General features: G+C 41.7%; 2 protein-coding genes across 6 annotated transcripts; one reads left to right on the top strand and one right to left on the bottom strand.

The window, feature by feature from the left end:
* The first annotated feature begins 162 nt into the window (after nt 1-162).
* LOC108100951 (A-kinase anchor protein 200) lies at nt 163-15249 on the top strand. 4 transcript variants are annotated; one of them, XM_017205098.2, is made up of 6 exons: nt 164-303; nt 11027-11246; nt 11309-11710; nt 11768-12247; nt 12512-13717; nt 14540-15249. In XM_017205098.2, exons 2-6 carry the CDS (start codon nt 11064-11066, stop codon nt 14621-14623), a joined length of 2355 nt encoding a protein of 784 aa, XP_017060587.1. In that variant the 5' UTR covers nt 164-303; nt 11027-11063; the 3' UTR covers nt 14624-15249. The 4 variants fall into 4 exon arrangements, with proteins under 4 accessions (XP_017060584.1, XP_017060587.1, XP_017060588.1 ...); XM_017205095.2 differs by having other exon boundaries at nt 163-303; nt 11768-13717; XM_017205099.2 differs by lacking the exon at nt 12512-13717 and having other exon boundaries at nt 166-303.
* LOC108100954 (protein gurken) lies at nt 14814-19084 on the bottom strand. Of its 2 annotated transcripts, none has more exons than XM_043209311.1 (4): nt 18683-19084; nt 18357-18617; nt 16637-17275; nt 14814-16043 (listed from the first exon to the last, which is right to left on the bottom strand). In XM_043209311.1, the coding sequence occupies exons 2-4, from the start codon at nt 18424-18426 to the stop codon at nt 15847-15849; spliced, it is 906 nt and encodes a 301-aa protein (XP_043065246.1). In that variant the 5' UTR covers nt 18427-18617; nt 18683-19084; the 3' UTR covers nt 14814-15846. The 2 variants fall into 2 exon arrangements, with proteins under 2 accessions (XP_043065246.1, XP_017060592.1); XM_017205103.2 differs by having other exon boundaries at nt 18741-19084.
* Between the last annotated feature and the right edge of the window lie 277 nt (nt 19085-19361).

The raw sequence follows: 19361 nt of genomic DNA, 5'->3' as shown, positions 1-19361 counted from the left end.
TTGAACATTTTCTCTTAGAAAAACGATGCACAAACCCTTGGTGGAAAAACACGGCGAGCGGGGACACCCACCCGGGTCGGTGGAAAAACATCGACGTACAGACATGATTTCGATGCTAAAAAAAATCGAATTTCAAAACATCGATACTGCCGTTTGTGGGACCATTTTTTATTTGTGGAGAGAGAACGAGTAAAGAAACCGAAACGGAAAGCAGGCAAAAAGAGCTGCTGCCAGAGTAGAATCGCAAAGCAAAGAAAGAAGCAAGTGCGTGTGTTTTTAAGCCGAAACCGAAAATCGAGCCAGGTAAATTCCACTTTAAGTCATAAGAAGTCATTAAACAATGCAGTCGAAAATTTAAACAAAAAGGAAAACCTAAAGCCAAGCAGGCAGACGGCTTTTGTGTGTGTGTGCGTGAGTGGTGCTACTTTTGAAATTCTCTATACCCGCTCTGTACTTCGCGTCTAACTCGAAGGAAGAAGTTGTGACTCAAAAGGAGAAAAAAGCGTTTAAATTAAAAGTTAATAACTGGTTTAAGAAAACGTTAACTGTATTTGAGGCACAAGTGTTCGTAAAACAGACGCCCGCCGACGCACACGCATACACAGGCAGGAAAAAGGACGCCATGGAAGGCGGCTTAGTGTGCGTGAGCGGTGGCAGAAAGAAAGAGTGCGGAATGATCTCCAATTGAGTTTTGTTAATTTAAAAATACTTTTCTTTGTAGTATACTTCCACCCCCGCAAAATCCTTAATTTTGAATTTCGCCACTTTGGAGTTGCCTTTTTACAATTTTTGGGTGTGCCGCCTTCAATGCGTCGGCGTTGCCACCACGTCGGCGTCCGCAGCAGCGGCGCTGGCATCGACGCTGGCAGAGAAGCTAAAACACCATGCCGGTGTGGCTGGCTTTGTTTCGCTCTCTCTCCGGCTCAGGCTCGCGCTCTCTCCTTTTTGCCTACCTCCTTCCTCGCGCTCTTCGCTTGTCCTTTGTGCCATCACTTCGCCTTGACTTCTGGTTCATTGTCGTTGTCTCCTCTTTGTTTGCTTTGTACGCTTGATTACACTTGCCAACATGTTTCTCCGCCAAACATCCTTGTGCAAGGTGCATCTGCAGCCAAGGCTTACTGTAGCCATTTGATCTTTGTATTCCCTTTTGCGTCTCAGTTTACACAGATTATCAATACCCGAGGATCGTCTTTTTGTTTTTCCTACACTTTTGTTACGAAAAATTGCGTCGCACTTTTTGCAGCGTCAGTTGGTCCGACCGTCAGTCAATCAGTACCTCAGTCGTTCAATCGCAGACGGGCAGACAGCCACCGCCCTAACTGGCGTCGCCTACATGCCTTTGTATGGGTATATGTGTTTGTATGTACTTGCGTGCCTGGCAAATTGTGGTTGTGTGCGTGCCGTGCTACGTGTATGAGTCCTTCACGAATGGAGTGGGTGGGTGGAGGCCAGAAATAAAAAGAAGAAGCTCAATCACTAGATTTTCGATTGTCAACTAAAATTTAAATATGTATGTAGTTGGATGCGATTTGCAATGCGGATTGTTAATGCGATTAAGGCAATTAATATTAACCTTTAGATAAGTTGTACTTTAGGGAGTCTTTTGAAAAGTAGTAACAAAATTTATGTTAGGGAAGTACTCAGGGTTATACGACCTCAAGCGGTTCTTAAAAAACATCAGCAAACCGATTTTAAAGCAGTAAAACATCAAAACAATGCTTTTAGTATAAGGATGTAGTAAAATTTTGGAACTGACTAAATGTTTTAAAGAAGAACAAATCTGACGTTTTCATGGTGGGGGTTTGTAAATATACAATTCGTTTGGTTTGTCATTGTATTTTGTAACTAAAATGTGCTAAAAATCCTGAAGTGTTTTCAAAAGAGGGTAAACCAATCCCTTTTTACATAAATTAAAAATATCCATTTGGGGGAATTCATAAAAACAATATAAATTTCGATCGGTTTTCTAATTTGAATTGAAGCGCTTAGAATTAATTTATTTTAAGGGACTTGACTTCGATTTCAGGTTGTGGTATCTTCGTATCTGTGAAATTTTTTAATGCCGAGAGGGGCACCCACAGAATTTGTGGCGGGTTTCCCTTGAAGTCGGATCGTATTACGTGTACATATTTGCCACTCATTCAGTGAGGACGAATATAATGCTTTACTTGTTGTTGCTTCTGCTCATGCCTTTATTGGTGAATTTGTCAACGTTTGCTTAAACGCAAGTAAACATTGCATTATTGTGATGGGGACGGGCTGACGGCAAACATACCGTTTCGTCAAGTGCGAGTCGCGGTTAACCTGGCAAAGCTCGATCCCACAATTGGCCTTTAATTTGTCGTAATGTTCTACCATCTAGCATCCGGAATTTTAGAAAAAATATAATTTTATTTTTAAATTTTAGTCAACAGCTTTTTTATATGTTTAGCATTTAAGGATATTAGATCAATAATAATATTATAAAATACGGAATTCTCCCGGAATGAAAGTCAAATCTATAATGGAACTTGTACGATCAAAACAGAATCGCGAGTTTCAGTCGAAGAATGAAGGTTTGCCAGCCCATTTTCGCGAAACATATGCCGCTCAAAGTCCGAAGCTCAATTGGGGAGCATGGGTGTAAGTAAGCCAAAGTGTTGAGAGGTCCCTTGTCACCGATATGCGAATGTACATATATGTACACAGAGAACGAGCGAATTTCTCATTTAATATGCAAACATCTGTGTGAAAGATGTTCCAAGGGCTGCGCTCTGCTGTGAGTGGAAAATGTACGCAAATTGAGCAGATTTTCATTTTACGTTTTCTTTCGGAGATATCCCCCTCCATTCGACCACTTGAAGCCACTAATTCCCCAGGAATTCGGTTCAGGCACACAAACATAATTGCTGGGGTGCACATTATTATTTGTGTTGTTGTTTTAGCAGGCATTTGGCGTGCCGAATGGGCATTGTGTTAATGCCAAATCAACAGAAATGTGGAAAATATGAAAATATTTGTAGTCCGCACTAAAAATCAATCGCAGTAGCCCCAGAAAGAAAAAATAAACAAATCGACGAAGGCAAAGATAAGCGGCCCTGGTCGATCCAATACGATCCGATCTCTACCATACGATCCCCACCTCTCCGGATCGAGGAACTTTATTTAAATTCTAGCTCTTGGCGTTTGATTTCGTTGTTGCGGTTTTCTGATTTGCTTTTGTTGCGTTGCTTATCAAAGCCGCTGTTTGTTCTCAGTCATCTAAAGGTACAGTGATCACTTTAAATAAAACTACTTTACATGCAACAGCTTTAGAAAATAACTAGTTTTTGGTGAATTTTAAGATATATATTTTGTGACTTTTTTCATAAGCTGAGCGTTCTCATTGGATCTAAGGCCAAGAGCAGCTATTTTTGAGTGATGATTGGTTTTAGTTACTGCGATTGTACTTATTTTGGGGCGTCTTTATCTGAATTATCTTTAAAAGACTGTTTAAAACATAAACTCAAAATAGAAAACTAAATAAAAATTGTTTTCCCTATAGTTACTTTCCTTTTATTCAAAAAGGAAACCCATTAGATTTACATTTATTGGATTTTATCACTAGTTTATGAGAACTACATTAACAGGAGCCTTTTTCCATTAACCCCCGCGACCACAGCAGCGATTTATCTTAAATTGAAGTGGAGTGTGGAGTACCCCCACAAAATGAATTTCCCCGATACACAATTACTTTCCCATCCGAGTGCGATAATTAAATAACAATACAAGAGTCCCGTTGAATGTTACACCACATATTTTTCGGTGATTCTTCACGCCTTCTCTTTCTTTCTTTCTGGGTGTGTGTTGATCCCCATTCTCTTTACACATGTGTGTATTGTTTATTCCCGCTGCTTTTGCTTTTCGCTTCTGTAGTTTTTGTTGCCGTTGCTTGTGTTGCATGTGGGGTCATTGTGTGAATGGCAGCAAAATAAAGCAATAAAGCATACGCGTCGACGCCGCCAAGGCTCATTAGTTTGTTATTGACCAAGGAATGAGAAGAGGAAGAAATGATGGGGAGATGGTGGAGGGGCGAACAGGAGCACGCCTTTATCTTTATCGGCAGCTGACGGTCAGTAAATACATCTCTGTGTGTGTGAGTGAGTGCGCCCGCATTTCTCTGCTATTTCTTACTGACTCCTCTGCTTCCGGCTGGCGTCGCTGCCTTAGCCTCTGCCGGCGTCACTGCCTCTGCCAGCTACAAGAGAAGTTTCTGCTGCCATTGATCGCGACTCGCTCTCTCAGTCAACGTTTTTCGCTCGACTTTAACGGTTCTCGTGGGGATTTCAATTCCAGCATATAACTAAACAAGTTAAAAGTAAAAGAAGCGGAGTGCTAAACGGTTAAACTATTACTCTCACTAGTTGATTGCACAGTTAACACAGTTAATTTTCACCCAGTTAAAAGAGAATAAAGTGATAGAAAGAGACCACCCGCGCGTTTGGCAGAAATAGTAAGTACCGGAAATCGAAGAAAGAGGCAGCAAGGGGTCTAATGAATTATGTATAAAAAAAAAAGATCCGTTTACAAACAGACACACTTTGAGTGCCCACTGTGAATTTCAAATCAGAAAAGCTGTGCCGCTCTTTGCGGAAAATGAATGCTAATTGGCCACGCTACCTAACTTGTTTTTGTTGTTACCACTTTTTAATACACAACTTACAACTGTCGCACGCCTCTCGGAGTTTTAATTAACCGCAACGATAGAGAGGGAGAGAAAAAAGGGGAGCGAGGGAATCAGCAAAGAGAGTTGGAGCTGCAGGAGAAGAGAAGGAAAGCGAACCGGTTTAGTGGGCGCTCTGGTTCTTTTTGTTGCTGCTTTCCTCCGATTTACTTTGTGTTCGTCTTATCCTTTTTCCACTGAGCCAAAAAGCAGAAAAGAAGGCAAAGATGGGATTGTGCGTGGGCAGACGACAAATTTATTGGCACTTATTCGCTTATTCCCGCTCTACCCTTTCTTGTCTATAAAAAAAGGAAGCCCCCCAAGCATTGAATATTCAAATATTTATTGTAATTATTTTCAACACCGGCCCACAGCGTAGTTGATTTAAGTGCGCGCTCATTTGATACCCTGTAGTTTCTAAGGGTAAAGAGTATGTTTACTTTCTGTATCATTAAAGACTGAAATGTCAGCTGAAAAATCAATATCAGTTAAAAAATTCTCTAAATACCAAAACTAAAATTTCGTGTAAGTTATATTGTTTGGATGATAGACGTATCGTGCAGAGAAAATATAAGAGCTGCAAGGACTATTAGGAATAATTTTCAATGTGACACCTTAAAAACACTTAGTTTTATTCGAACCCAAATAATTTGATTTTAAATCACAGACAGCAACAATAATTTTTTGTTGCGACATTCACTTTTTGTATGCTTATTTGTTCCTCAAAAGTTATCACAAATAGATAACTCTTGCAGACAGAATTAGAAAGTCGAAATAAGAACAAAAGTCTTATCTTTTTCTAAAAAGCTACCAAAAAATGTTCTTCACTATGAAATCTGGGGTTCCATCATTGCTACTTGTCTTTCAGATTACACATGGTTGAAATATTTTCAAGTATCATACACACTCAGCCAGCCCCACGGCAACTTATTTCGTCTGCCATTTCGGGTTTTGCGCCTTGCAAAAAGAAGTTGGCATACGTAGCCGTAGCTATCTCATATGTAAATAGAGAAGCGTACGTACAAAGACATATCGGACGTTCTCAACGAGCTCATAAAATTTTACGGTTCTTGCTGATGATTTTATGCGTTTTGGGCCTCATTATATTTCGTACATGTGTGTGATTCCTACGAGTGTGTGGCGGATTTGATAGTTTTTGAATGGCAGGCCAAAAGGAAAAGATATTTTCAAGTGCGTCTAATTTTACGATCGATGCCCCATACCACAATTCTTTTTCTTTCCTTTTGGTGTTTGCTTGTGTGTGGCGGTGTACGGGAATATCTTGAAGATATGATAAAACCGGCTAGATAAGCCGGTCATATCTGTATCTGCTGTCAAGTAGTGGAAAACTTGACTGGAGCACGTCTCTACAATGTGTACTTGCTGCGAGTGCTTATTTTGTGGGGCAGGTAATGTTTGCCAAGATCACCGAGATTTCACCAAACATGCTTAATTTCGGTTAAAATATTTCGCTAAAACATGGGTGGAACCACATTAATCACGTAATACGATCACCCACACTCTGCGACTGTGTGTGAAAAATTACCTCCAACTCTGAATCACTTGCTGATATGGATTTTTCTTTGTTTTCCCGTGCATATGTACTCGTATAATGCATTCGTAACAATTGAACAGACGGGTTCCTGTACACCAAAATTCCTCTTTCCCTTACAGAAACACAACTTCCTCTAATATTATCGTCATGATTAACACTGTGTAGAAGAATAGGGTTCTTGGTACCGTTAACAATGAATCTCTTTTTTATTTTTGGCCATGTGAATGTATCCATATCAAATGTGATTGTAAAGGCACACGAAATCAAAAGAGGAGGGAGGTTGTCTGTAGTCCAGTCAGAACATTCCGAATTGACCGGAAATGATAATTGAAAAAAATATTTTCTCTTTTCTTTGGGTCTTGTCAACTTGTGCGTGTAATATGTGTGTAAGCGAGCGTGTGTGTGTACTTGCTACTAATTATGGAATGCATTCATTTTACGTATCGTATCATTTTCATTTTGCCACAACTCCAGTACAGCCATCACACAGCAACAACAATTATATCCGGTGGTTACTTGAGACACTCGACTTGTCAATGTTTTTGATATAGTGGCCTTTTTGCTCTTCTCGGTTCTTGTCTTTTCTCCCTTTTCTTGCATATTCTGCCTTAGCGGTTTTGGCAACTTTGGCTTAAAACTTTGCAAGTCCGATTTAGGTTTCCAAAGCACTAAAGCACTGCGAGCAGCCTAACATGAGGGCTCTACATGCAAAAATAGTATCCCAGACAGCTATTTTTTGCATTTTATGGCCTTTCAGATTGTTGAAATTGATTAGCATGCAGTTATGAAAGTTTTGAATTCAATAGATTTTAGATTTCAATACTACGCCTATTAATAAAATATTTGATAAGCAAAAATAGCTTTATAATGTTAAAATACGTTCTATAAAACTGATTAGTTTGATAATGGAAGTAAACAAACCTTAAGTGACTAAGTTCTGTCTAGACAAAAAGCTTTGACATATATACAAAAACTCTTTTTTAAAATTCAGAGTATTTAGTGTTCAGCTTTCTGAAGCTATATTATCTTCAATTTCCTGGGTTCTTTTTCGCACGCTTTTTGGGAATCATCTTTATCTTTTTTTTAGCCTGCCAATAAGATTGCATCCGCATTGTGTGGTTTTGTATGGGAGTGTGCATTTTTTTTTGCGTGGGGGGCCCACAAGAAGAATGTTTCTTGATGACAATTAAAGTGGACTGCGACGGCACAGAATATACGCTCAATAAAGTCTGATTGCGGCTTAGGCGTGGCTTATCAGCGGCAGCAACGGCAACAATGCAATGAAAGTGCACTCTGCTTTCTTCTGCTACTCCTCCTTCGTCGTCTTATTGTGTTCTTCTCCCACTCAAAACTTGGGACTACTTGAGCCTGATTGAGGGAAACTTTCCACTCAATTGAGAGGAGGATGGCTGGATGCACTGATGGATGGACGGATGGATGGACGGATGGATGGACGGACGGACGGACGGATGGATGTTTGATGTGATGTGTGTGAGCGATGCCCATTAACGATCTCTCTTGATTAGTTTATAAAAGTTCAATTGCGCTGGTGCGCATGCACTCGCACTCTCTTCACCAGCCCCTACCACAAATGGTGAAACTTTTCAATTTTAATTGCACAACAATGTACATTTCATGATGCCACACTGCCACTGATCTTGGAGGGAGTGCAAATGGGAATTGGGCTCATTGGAATGGGAATGTGGTGGCTCTGCGCCTGCGCTTTAACAAGCAAAACAACAACGGCTGGCACAGCATATCCATCTCGCACACACAAATTAATGTTTGACCGGCCGGCTGGCTAGACATTCAGACGGTCATTCAGCCGGCACATTCCAGCACAATCAATTTAATTTACGTATCAAAACGTCTCATCTCCATCGCCGGGTGGCGAGAATGAGACAGCGAGATGGATAGATAGAGAAATAGAGTTGGAAGGAGGTGCCAGAGCTGTTAACTTGGCTATTTTTAGCTGCTTCTAACGGTCAAAGAAAAGTTTTTAATAAAACGGGTAATAATTTTAACCTGGGTATTATTTTGGAGTTATATCAAGTTAAGTTTCGTAAGACTTAACTTAAAATTCTTTGATTTTGTACACAAGTAACACGATACAGATCAATTTGTTAAGGAAAATAAACAGTCAAACTGAAATAACGAGCTCTTGGAATAACAGTGTGACATCTGGCCCACTGAATTAACGTTTCGTATAGCTGTTATTTTTACAGCCAGCACTGGTCGCTGAAGCATGCAGGAGCTGCAAAGTGATACACAACAGCTTGAAGTGTCAAAATTGATAGGCGGCTGCGGACGAAAAGGGGAGGGAATGAATTGAAGCTCACACTCACGCCCATGCAGGCAGCGCCTCTTTGTGCTGTTGCTTCTTTTTTCCGAACACACTCCATTGTTGATAAATGCGCTTTTATTTATAGACTGGAGCTGCTGTTTTGTGGGCTGCGAGCTCTGCGCTGCGTTTTCCTTTGTCGTCCATCGGCTCGAAAGTCGAAGCGGGGAGGTCGTGTGAAAGCGGGCGCACATGTCAAAAGTCTTGTCTTAATTGAATTAAACTAATAAAAAACGAAGACACAAAGGCCCCGAAAACTGTCGCTGCTTGTCCCCCATTAAGTAATTTTCATAGATTACAAATTTAGCGGCCTATTCACCCTTGAGTGGCAGCGCCTCTCAATTTTTGATCTCCCCGCCTCTTGTTTCCATTTAGAAAACTGCAAGGGTTCTTTTTTATTTTGTTTTTTGGAAATGATTTTCAAATAAATGTGCTTTGTAACAAAAACAGTTTACATGTTTGAGTAATTTGTAAAGGCTTTATACGACAGATTGATCCGGCAACCTTAATACCGTTTGGACCGCACTCAATTATTTTCACACGTTGGGGTTGGGTATTAAGGATGAGGAAGTGAAAGGGGGAGGAACAACAGTTGTTGCTAGGTCGGCATGGCAACGTGCAGTGACCAGACCCTTTAATGTTATTATTGTTGTAGTAGTTCCCTGCCGAATGCCGGCAACCCTCGCTCTCTCTTAAATCCTTCCGCTCTCTCACTCTCTCTGAATGTCCTTTTCCCTTGATGCGTCATGCGCGCCAGTTTACTTGCGCTTTTATGTTATTACCTTTAAAGGGGATAAATGGTGTAGTGGCGGCACATTTCGGCCATTACTCATCCAGTTTAGATAGACATAGGCCGAAATTAATAGCCTCTTTCTATCCCCAACGGCCAGGCATCGCCATCGAATGTGTCTCTGTGTTTCTTGCTCCGTGTTATCACTCCGATCGAAATACATAACCGAGGAGCTTCAGTTGGCCCGGTATTGTGTGGTATATGTATGGTACGGTATTGTGTTGTCTCGTATTAATTGCTGTCGGGTTCGTTGAACCCCCAGAGTCTTGAAACTCGAGTTCTTGTCTTGTTACGTATTTAAATTGATATGATGTATTTGTGCCGAGTGCACAAATACGTACGATTTCAGTGCAAATTTAATGATTTTGATTTTATTTCTATTTGGAAATCGTATCTTTTTGGGGCAACCCAATAAAGTTTAGTAGCAAATGAATCAATATAATTCAATTTTTTAAAGTTTCGGAGATAAGACTTTCGTATAAACAATAAATTGGTCACGCCCTGGAGTATTTCACAACTAAGACAAACACGGTGATTTAATGTTGTTCTGAGAAACACCAATATCAAAACGTTTCAATATCCGTCATATCAGTTAAGATTTCATTGCTTCAATGTTTCGCTTCCTGTTGAGACTTTGACTCATTCACACTAACTAGGCAATAATAAATTGACGCTAATGAGTCACTGATGGATTCCCGGAGAATTCTTAATTTGCATAAGGCCCACCACGTGCCGGTGGTGCGTGTGTGCTTGTGTTTAAGGTTGATATGTATATGTTGGAGTGTGGGGTGTGCAGATGGGTCGGATGTGGGAGGCTGTTGATTCACTGGGTCTAGAAAAAGCAGTCGAAACAGCTGCTCTTTTAGCCTTTGTTGTCTGTATGCCAGTGTGCGTTGCCGCTATTTTTTAGCTGCACGTACGGTACTCCACACCTTCCCTGTGTTTCATTCCCACTTACAACCCCTAAAAAATGCAAACTTCTTGTTGTCCCACCTCACCGCCCAAAAATTTCGTTCTTTGCTACGGTTTCTGTTTCATTCACTCTGGCAAAAATTTGTGTGTAATTCGATTTTAGGTTGAGAATGACGCATTGCATGCCTAAAACAGCCCCTACTCTCCTCCCCCATTTCTCTTTTCTTTTCTGTGGTGTCTGTTTCGTTGTTTCATATAAACTTCTCGGTAAAACGAAAAAAAAAGAAACATTCAAGTGTCGATGAATCATGGGAGGCGCTCGAACTGTTTACGATTACTGCCGTCTGGTTTGGCCGTAACAGTACCACCTCGGTAATAGAAGACGCCAGTTAGTATTTTTTAAAAACTGCAGTTCCTATTTATACACATTTCCTAATGGTTTTTATGAGCCGATAACTTAGAGCAAACTGTTTACAAATGACTACTGAAGGCGTTTCACTTTATCGTTCCTCGCTTCTTCATGGTCTTGCCAATTTGATAAGCTCTCTATGGTTGATGCAATCGGAAATCCTTAATGAGGTCATCGCATTGCATTGAAAGATCTCGAGTACGTCTCAGTGAAAATGTCAATCGCAAAAATAGGGAAAATACAATCTAAAAATAAAGAGTGCCGCCGTACTTGTGCCATTTTCTACTCAACAATGCTGCTTCACATTTAAACTAATTACTCGCTTCATTTACTTTCAGTTTACACTAGCGACTAAAGGAGGATCAACAGCAAAAAATGGGTAAAGCTCAGAGCAAGCGTTCAATCGACATCACCACCGATCCCAAGAAGGTCGGCGAAGGCGATGAGGTGGCCGGCAAGGTGGAGAAGATTGATGTGGACCAGAAGACGGACGCTCCAGCGGTGAACGGAGACGCTGCCACGCCCAAAGAAGGTGGCGATGAAGCGGCGTCAGGAGACGTAAGAAAAAGAAATTTAGGAATTGTTAAGATTTGAAAATAACCTTTTGTTTTCCCCCACAGAAAAAGGAATCGGAGGAGCACTCTGAGAACGACAAAGATTTGACCACCGAAAAGAATGCCGCTGCCGCTGAAGGTGGCGATGCGGCCGCTGAAACGCCGAAGAGCGAGGAGGGTTCGCCCAAGGAGGGAGCAGCTGCCGCTGGCGAGGACATCACCCCGCTGGCCGACGAAAGTATCAAGTCCAAGTCGAAGAAGGACAAGGTCAAAAAGAAGTGGTCCTTCCGCAGCATCTCCTTTGGCAAGAAGGACAAACAGAAGCCGGCCAAGTCGGAGGAGGCCACCTCCCCCACCTCGGGGACAACGTCGCCCACGACGGCTGAGGCTGAAGCAGCACCAGCTGCTGATGCAGCCCCAGCTGAGCCAGCGGCGGCCACAAACGGTGAAGCTGAAAAGCCAGCCGAGGTAAGTTGACTGTCAATCCAATGAGATGTACAAAATAATTGGTTTTATTTATTACAGAACGCAGAGGCCACGAGCGAGCCGGCGTCCAAGGATGAGGTGAAGCCCGCCGAAAACGGATCAGCGAGCGAACAAGAGAAAAAGTCCAACGGAGAAGCAGAGAAAGCGGCGCCAGCACCAGCCACAGTTGAGGAAGCGGCACAGCCCAAGCCCGCCGAGGAACCAGCCACTGTCACTGCCACTGCCACTGCAACTGCCACCGAATCGAGCACCACCGTCACTGCCACCGAAGAAGTTACCGTGAAAGAGAGCCAGCCAGAGCCAGAAGTGGTCACCAATGGACACGGAGCCGGAGAGGCGTTGACCAACGGATCCAGCAACGGACTGGCCGAGTCCCCAGTGGCCGAGACAGCACCGGCAGCTGACAACATTCCAAGCAACGTTGATGACGAACAGCCGCATCAGAATGGCACCAATGGCACCACCACGCCCCCGCCCACACCCGTGGCCGTTGAGACCGAGAAGGGACAGCAAATTGAGGTAAACAACCACACAAGAACAGACAGCACCAACACACACAATAACAGCAAAAACTTCACTGTAAATACAAGTACAACAACAACAAAAACTAAAGCAACAACCGAATTCACAGAGAACACAGCACTAAAAACAATAAGTACAGAAACCGAAAGAACTTGCACTAGCACTGTGACCGAGACCGTTGTAGAAGCCGCAGAGTTAGTTCAGACCCAAACAATCCTAACCAAAACAACCAACACGATCCCTTCCACCTCCCACACGCAGGCCAGCAGCGAAGTGATTGAAGCAGTGACCAGCATCACCACCAGCAGCAGCAGCCAAGCCGAGGAGGAAGTTGTGGCGGCGATCATCAAGGCGGTTAGCAGTGAACTGGAAGCCGAAACGGAGACTGAGACGGAGGCCGAGGGATTCGTGGTTGTGACTGCCGTGTCCGCCGAAGTCGAAGTTCCCGTTTTGCCTTCTCCTGTTGCAGCCGCCGAAATCGAAAAAGTAATCGAAGTCCCGGAAGTAGAAACTGAATCTGTTGCCGTAGTTCCCGAAGTTCAAACTGAATCTGTGGCTAAAGTTCCTCAAGTTGAAAGCGAACCTGTTGTTGAAGTTCCCGAAGTTGAATCGGAATCCGTTGTGGAAACAAGGAGCAGCAGTCCGCCACCCCCATTGCCCAAGTCCCCTCCTCCATCCCGAGTCTCCGCCTTTGTTCTGTCTGACGAAGTTATCGAGGAGCAGGTCACTCCTAGCGTTCCCGAAGTAAAGCGCGATGAAATCGAGCAGCAGGCCATCAGCATTGTGGCTGAGATCACCGAACAGGCAGTGGAAATTGTTACCGAAAAAGAGAAGCAAGAGGAGGTTGCCAAGAAGGAAGATCCAGCTCCAGTTCCAGCAGAAGCTGAGGAGACTCATTCCGCCGTTGAAGTTGAGAAGACTATTTCCACCGTTGAAGTTGAGGAGGACTCTTCAGTTCAAAAGGAGGAAGTAAAAGCTCCCTCTCCAGTAGCGGATTTAACCTTTACAAGAACTGAAGTTGACGAGGAATTTGTTGAAGATCAAGAGGAATCTTTGCCCGTTCCAGCTCCTATTGAGCCAGCGGAGACCGAGGAAATTGTCGTTTCGGCTGTTGTAGAACAAGAAGTTGTGGCACTTTCTCCCACTGTAGAACACACCGAAAAGCAGGAAATTGTCGCACAGGAAACCAATAGCATCAGCTCCGATGAGGAAGAAATCCCTGTTGAGAATACGCAAAAGGAAAGTGTCGAAGAGACTTTGCCAGAACCTGTTGAGGAATCCTCCCAACAAGATACATGTGAAGTCACATCCGAGGATGCGCATAGCGATAACGATAAGGAAAACGAAACCGACCTGGTCCGAAACATCATTAGCGATCTGGATGAGCCGATCGTCAAAGCGGGTGGCGATCTCCTGGCTGAATTGGATGTGAGACCTGCGGAACAGGAGGGCGAGAGCAACAACAAGGTGAATAGCAACTGGCAGTGAGTCAAAGAACTGCAATCTCCATTCTTCAAAAACACCTCGACTACAACACACCATTTTACCATTCTTGCATCTGACGCTCCATTTGGTGGGCATGGAGTTTTGTCCTGGGCGTGCTTCTCCTGCTTTCTCCACTCTGTGTGTGTGTGTGTGTGTGTGTCTCACTCGATTGGCATCAGTTAGTCTGCTGCTGGTAGCGCGCTTGTTGCCGTAGTTAATACGTAGTTCGTTAGTGTTTGGTACATTAATTGATTGATCTTGATTGAATATTGAACTGCTCGGGGATTGCATGATTTTTTGGGTGATGTAAAGCGAATGAAGTACGTACTACTAAACTGAGGATAAGCGACTGCATTTTGGTGTATTAACCGCAACAAACCAAGCCCATAAACACAACTTAAACCGCATTCATCCTAATCCACACATGCACACAAAAAAAAAACATACCGAAAAATACTCTCCCAATCCCACCTACCGCTCTGTCTTAATAACCCAAAAATCTGTTTGGCTGTCGTAACTCTTGCGCTCTCACTAAAACCAAAGACCATATATATACACACACAACTGTACCTAAATGTTGAAAACACACACACAAATCGCTTATTATTAAATACATTATTTTGTATACCATTTTGTTTTGTTTTTGCGCCGGCAATTGCCTTTGTGATTGTCGCGTCTTTTCTTTCTCCGTAATTGTTGTTGTTGTGCTTTCAGTTTTTAATCTTTTTTTTTTTTTGCATACCACACAAAAAGTACCAGTTAATACGAGATAAATAATTTATAATTTTACCTTGTTTTTCGCAGGTGGATCTCGCCAAGGATCTGAAGGAGAAGAACGCCGCGGCAGACGTTACAACACAGGAACAACTGCCTGTTACATGCGAATAATCCTACTCATAATTATTATATATAATATTACATATTATTAAAAACAAAACAACAACAAACGATACAAGCAACAACAAAAGAACGCAACGTAAAACAACCAACAATTACAAGATAAACGAGATAAAAACAAAACAAAAAACAAAAAAACCAAGTAAAAATACATTTTTTAACATTTACATATTTTAAATAATTTTTGTACGAACTTCATATCCCTAATCCAAGATATACGCAAGCAAAAGTCAGAGTTACACGTGACACCACCACCATCCACGCCACCAATGCAACCACACACCACTCAAACTCCACCTCTCCACCCACGCGCAGGCATCGATAGTTTTGTATTGGTGCCTCTGAATTCCAGATCGGGGCTGTCCCCAAAAACACATCCATCACCACCACCACCCATTAAGCACACACACATCCACCACACAAGCGCATACATACCATTCTCATATTGATGATCTTGATAGAAGAAAAAGATTCAACAAATCATATACGATGAAATGATGAAAGTGAGGAGAATTTTTTGAATAATTTCTACTATACATTTAACTGTAAGTTCGAAGAAATTTGTAAAGAATTTTTGGACGAAATATTGGATAAAATATATATTATAAAATATAAAACCCAAAAGCGTGCTTCACTCATATCAACCGGCTGAAAGAAAAAGAGCGATACCAAGAACAGAACCGCAGAGAAAGGAAACACTGTTTTGAACGTTTTAGTTATGTTTTGAGTCGAGTCCCATTCCTCTTCTTTAATACACTACAAAAAAAGTTTTTCTTTACAATATACACGATGTAACTGAGTGTTACAAAAAAAATAATCACTTGTCCTGGTAAACTGGAGTAAGCGCTAAGATTATGTTCTAAGTACATTCTTAATATTTCGTAATGGTTAATTTAACGTAACAAAATGTTACTACAAACAAACTACAAAAGCTCCAACGAAAGCTTCAAAAGCGAAACAAACGAAACTAAGAAATGATAAAGAAAAGCAAATACTAATTGTGCGTCTTTTGCAACTAAATAGAAAATCCTACTAAGTACACTAAATGTATTCAATAAATTAAAGCGTTACTTTGCGCTGCGCAACGTAAAGAAAAAAAAATATGGTCAAAAAGAATTTGCCATCCAACAATGAGGCGAATATAGGCGAAACCAAAATTGTTTCCAAATCAAATCGAAATTCAGAGGAGGACCTTTTCTGGTTCTGAAGGTGCCTCAGCATCTGACAAAAAAACGCTGCTTGTGCAGGTGTAGTTGCTGCTGTTTCCGGCGATAGTCCGGCACATTGCGGAGCATGAAGACGGCTGCGAAGAGCACGTAGAGCGATGACAGCATGATGAGAACCGGGAAGGAGAAGACGATGTGCGCCATCCGGACCTTTCGCTGCGCTGTCGGCGTGTATAGGTAGTCACCTGTAACGATCAACGAGAGTGTGAAGTTTTAACTATTTTCTGGGGTGTCTTGTTAGGCATGAAAAAAAATCGAATTTTGAAAAAGGAATTTCTTGCTGAGCACGATATGATTGTTTTGCAAAAAAATGTGAAACCCCGCAATGGTTTTAATAAAAGTTTAAACGTATCCTTAGCATCATTAGCATTGGTCTCAAAACCTTTTTATAATGCTTGAATTAGTTTTATTATTTAAAAAGCATTTTAAAAGCAACTGCCGAAATGTCGAAGTTCGTACTTTCGATTTAAATATAAAACTTATTGTCTTATATTTATTAAAAATATCAAGTCGAGCTTTCTAAAATAAAATTGGTTTTTAAATATTTTGTACAATAGATTGCCTAAGGATTCAATCAACCATTTTAAACGTAGGTGCCCTTTTTATCTGAAAACATTTTTTTGCGTTTTTTTTTAAATTTAATTTCTTGTTCTTCTTTTAAACTAGTCCGTGTTTAAAACAATTTTTTTGGTTATAACTTCTAAGTCTGATTCTTTGTTATTAGGTTATCAATTACTTAAAATAGCGATTATAGTTGTAGAAAAATAAGATCCCTCACCATTCCAGCTCTTGTAGGCGCACCTTTCTCCATCGTAGTCGTTGACGCAGAGGCAGGAGTGAAAGACCGTATTGTTGACCATCGGATGCTGAAAGCAGTGGCCGCCGTTCAGACAGAAGCTATTGTTGTAGGCTTCGCTGCAGGGCAGCATCTGAATCTCGGGCTCCTTGCTTTGGTTCGATTCCTTGTCCGCTACTGTTGGTGTGCTGGAATCCGGCGGACTGGTTGAGCTCTGGTCAGGTGGCGGTTCTCCGGTGTGCGTAACGGTTGCGGATGTAGTTACTGTTTCGGAGGGGGTGATTGGAGTGCTGGTCAACCAGGTGGCAGTACTCGATCCGAGACTTTCCGATTTTTCTGGAGGATCAGGATCCAAGGCCACAGGGTTCTCCACAATTGTTTGTGCGTCCGGTGGATCCCTGTCCGGATCGGAATCCGTCTCGGAATGCAGCTGCTCTGCCGCCTCCTGGGCCGAGGCCTCCAGCTGCTTGCGCTCCAGCTCCAGGCGATTGAGCAGCTCAACCGCTGTCTCCTGGATCTGCTGCTGCAGCTCGTGAGCATGCTCGTGCATGTGGCTGTGCTGATGCTGCACAATCTTAAGCGTATGCTCTCGGAGCAGTAAGATCCGGCTCGAACAACAATCTATGGAATGAAAAGGATAAAGGATAAAAGTTATACAGTAGAATCCGGTTATAACGACTTTCAAGGGACCGACCATTTTTCGTCGTTATAACCGGAAGACGCACTAAGCAAAAGGAGGAAAAAAAATTTTTTTGATTATTTTATGGTTGCTGTGTTTGTAATAGGTTTTTAAACTAAATCAAATTAATTTTTTCATTAAAACGAAAAATTTAATAAATTAAATTCAAAAACATAGGTTTTTCTAAATACTGAAAACTAAATGAGCTTATTATTGCACATATTGCATTTGGCAAATTAAAACATTCAGTTTTACTCGGAAAAAAGCAGAAAAAATTAGAAATATAACGGCACATCTCATGGAATAGACTATGAGGTCTGCACACACAGTGTGACGTCGGCATTGCACTTCGACGCTCTCTCTCTCGCAGCAGCGTTGTTAAGGCGACAGCTAAAACTAACAGAGAGTTGTGCCAGTGCAAGATCCTTCGTGTCGCTGCTACGCACACAAGCAAGGATGCTGATCGCTGACAAATACATACATATGTAAATTTCTAACAGCGTGTTTTGATGCTTAAATTTGGAACTATGGCACTGTATTTTTTCCGGCACGACGCAATATCCGGTTAAATTTTTCAATTTTCTTGAAAAATTTCATTCTTATAAGCGGTTTGTCGCTAAAAGCGGAAACGCTCTAAGCGGAGGCTCTTTCATATAACTTTGTATGGGGACCAACCAAACCATCGAGTTTTCGACGCACAACCCGGACGGACACTATAAGCGGAGTCGTTATAACAGGATTCTACTGTACATTGTATCTACATTTTAAAAATCTGTTATTGTTAGGATATGAAAACCCCGTGCAGTGTCTTTGTTTTCTTGGGAAAATATGTTCAATGTTTTTTAAAATTGAGGTTTCAACTGAACATATTTAAACATCTGGATTTGAAAATGTGTACCTAATGTTTTGGCTGTTTTTTCGCTAAAAATATAGTTTTTAATTTGAAAACCTGGCAATACTGCTCTCCTGTTTTGCATATGTTTAGTACAGATCTCTGTTCAGGAGTATTTTAGAAGGGCTTACCTGTAACGGCGACAATTGTTGAGAGCACGAAAATTACTTTGAAAATCCGAGTAAATGGGAATTGCATCATTGGAAAGCGCTCGATGGCGTTCCGAAAGACTTTTTGGTGGACCGATTGTCCACCACTAGGAAAACTGAGTCAACTGATGAGATGAGGGCAAAACGATCTATGGATCGAGCGGCGTGCTGGCCGCAAATGCAATTTGGCGTCGCAACTGAAGCAGAAACATACTACACATTTGCATCTCCTTGTGGATTTTACTGCAAAATAAAAATAGAACATTTTAGCGCCTCCACATTTTCTGTCGCGAACGGACACCACGCACACACGAAAAAAATAGCACTAAAATTGGTGATCCAAAAGCTTATTATAGATCAACGTACTGGAGCAGCAGTGTCGCCTGGGAAAGGCTTTGAAATTATGATGATTATAATGGACCGTGAATCATTTTACAAAATCGGAAAAAATATATTTATTAACTAAATGAGCAGCAAGCGCGGGAAGCGGGCTCTTTTCTGCTCTGCCTTAATTGTTGGTCTTGTTGCGCGCACGTCGAGAAAGAGACTGAGGAAAACAGAACCAGAGAAACAGATGGATCCCATCGACATGCGCCATGAATGAAATCGAACGGAGAGCGGGGGAACGAAGAGAACGGCCCCAAAAAAAGAGATGCAATTGCGAGTGATGTCGTCAAGGAATTGATGAATACGCAGAGTTCTAATGATTGAAATTAACAGTTATAAAAAAGTGTAACTCTGCCCTCAACACGTTTTGCGGCATACTTTTAGGTATTCTTTAGGACAACTTCGTTTAAAAAATTTTAAAAACGTTACCAAATTCTTAGGTCCATGGAAAATTGCATTATGTATATTTCGAATTTGTGTTATTAAAAAATTGAGAAAACTACCAACTATTTTCTTAAGCAAGAAAACAGGCTGATGTAATGACTCCAATAATAATTTTCTGATTATATTTAACATTGATTAAATAAGCGTTTTATTGCC

Source organism: Drosophila ficusphila, unplaced genomic scaffold, assembly GCF_018152265.1.
Source record: "Drosophila ficusphila isolate 14025-0441.05 unplaced genomic scaffold, ASM1815226v1 contig_795, whole genome shotgun sequence".
NCBI lineage: Eukaryota > Metazoa > Arthropoda > Insecta > Diptera > Drosophilidae > Drosophila > Drosophila ficusphila.
The sequence above is the reverse complement of the archived record's forward strand: the minus strand, read 5'-3'. Positions and strand labels throughout refer to the sequence as shown.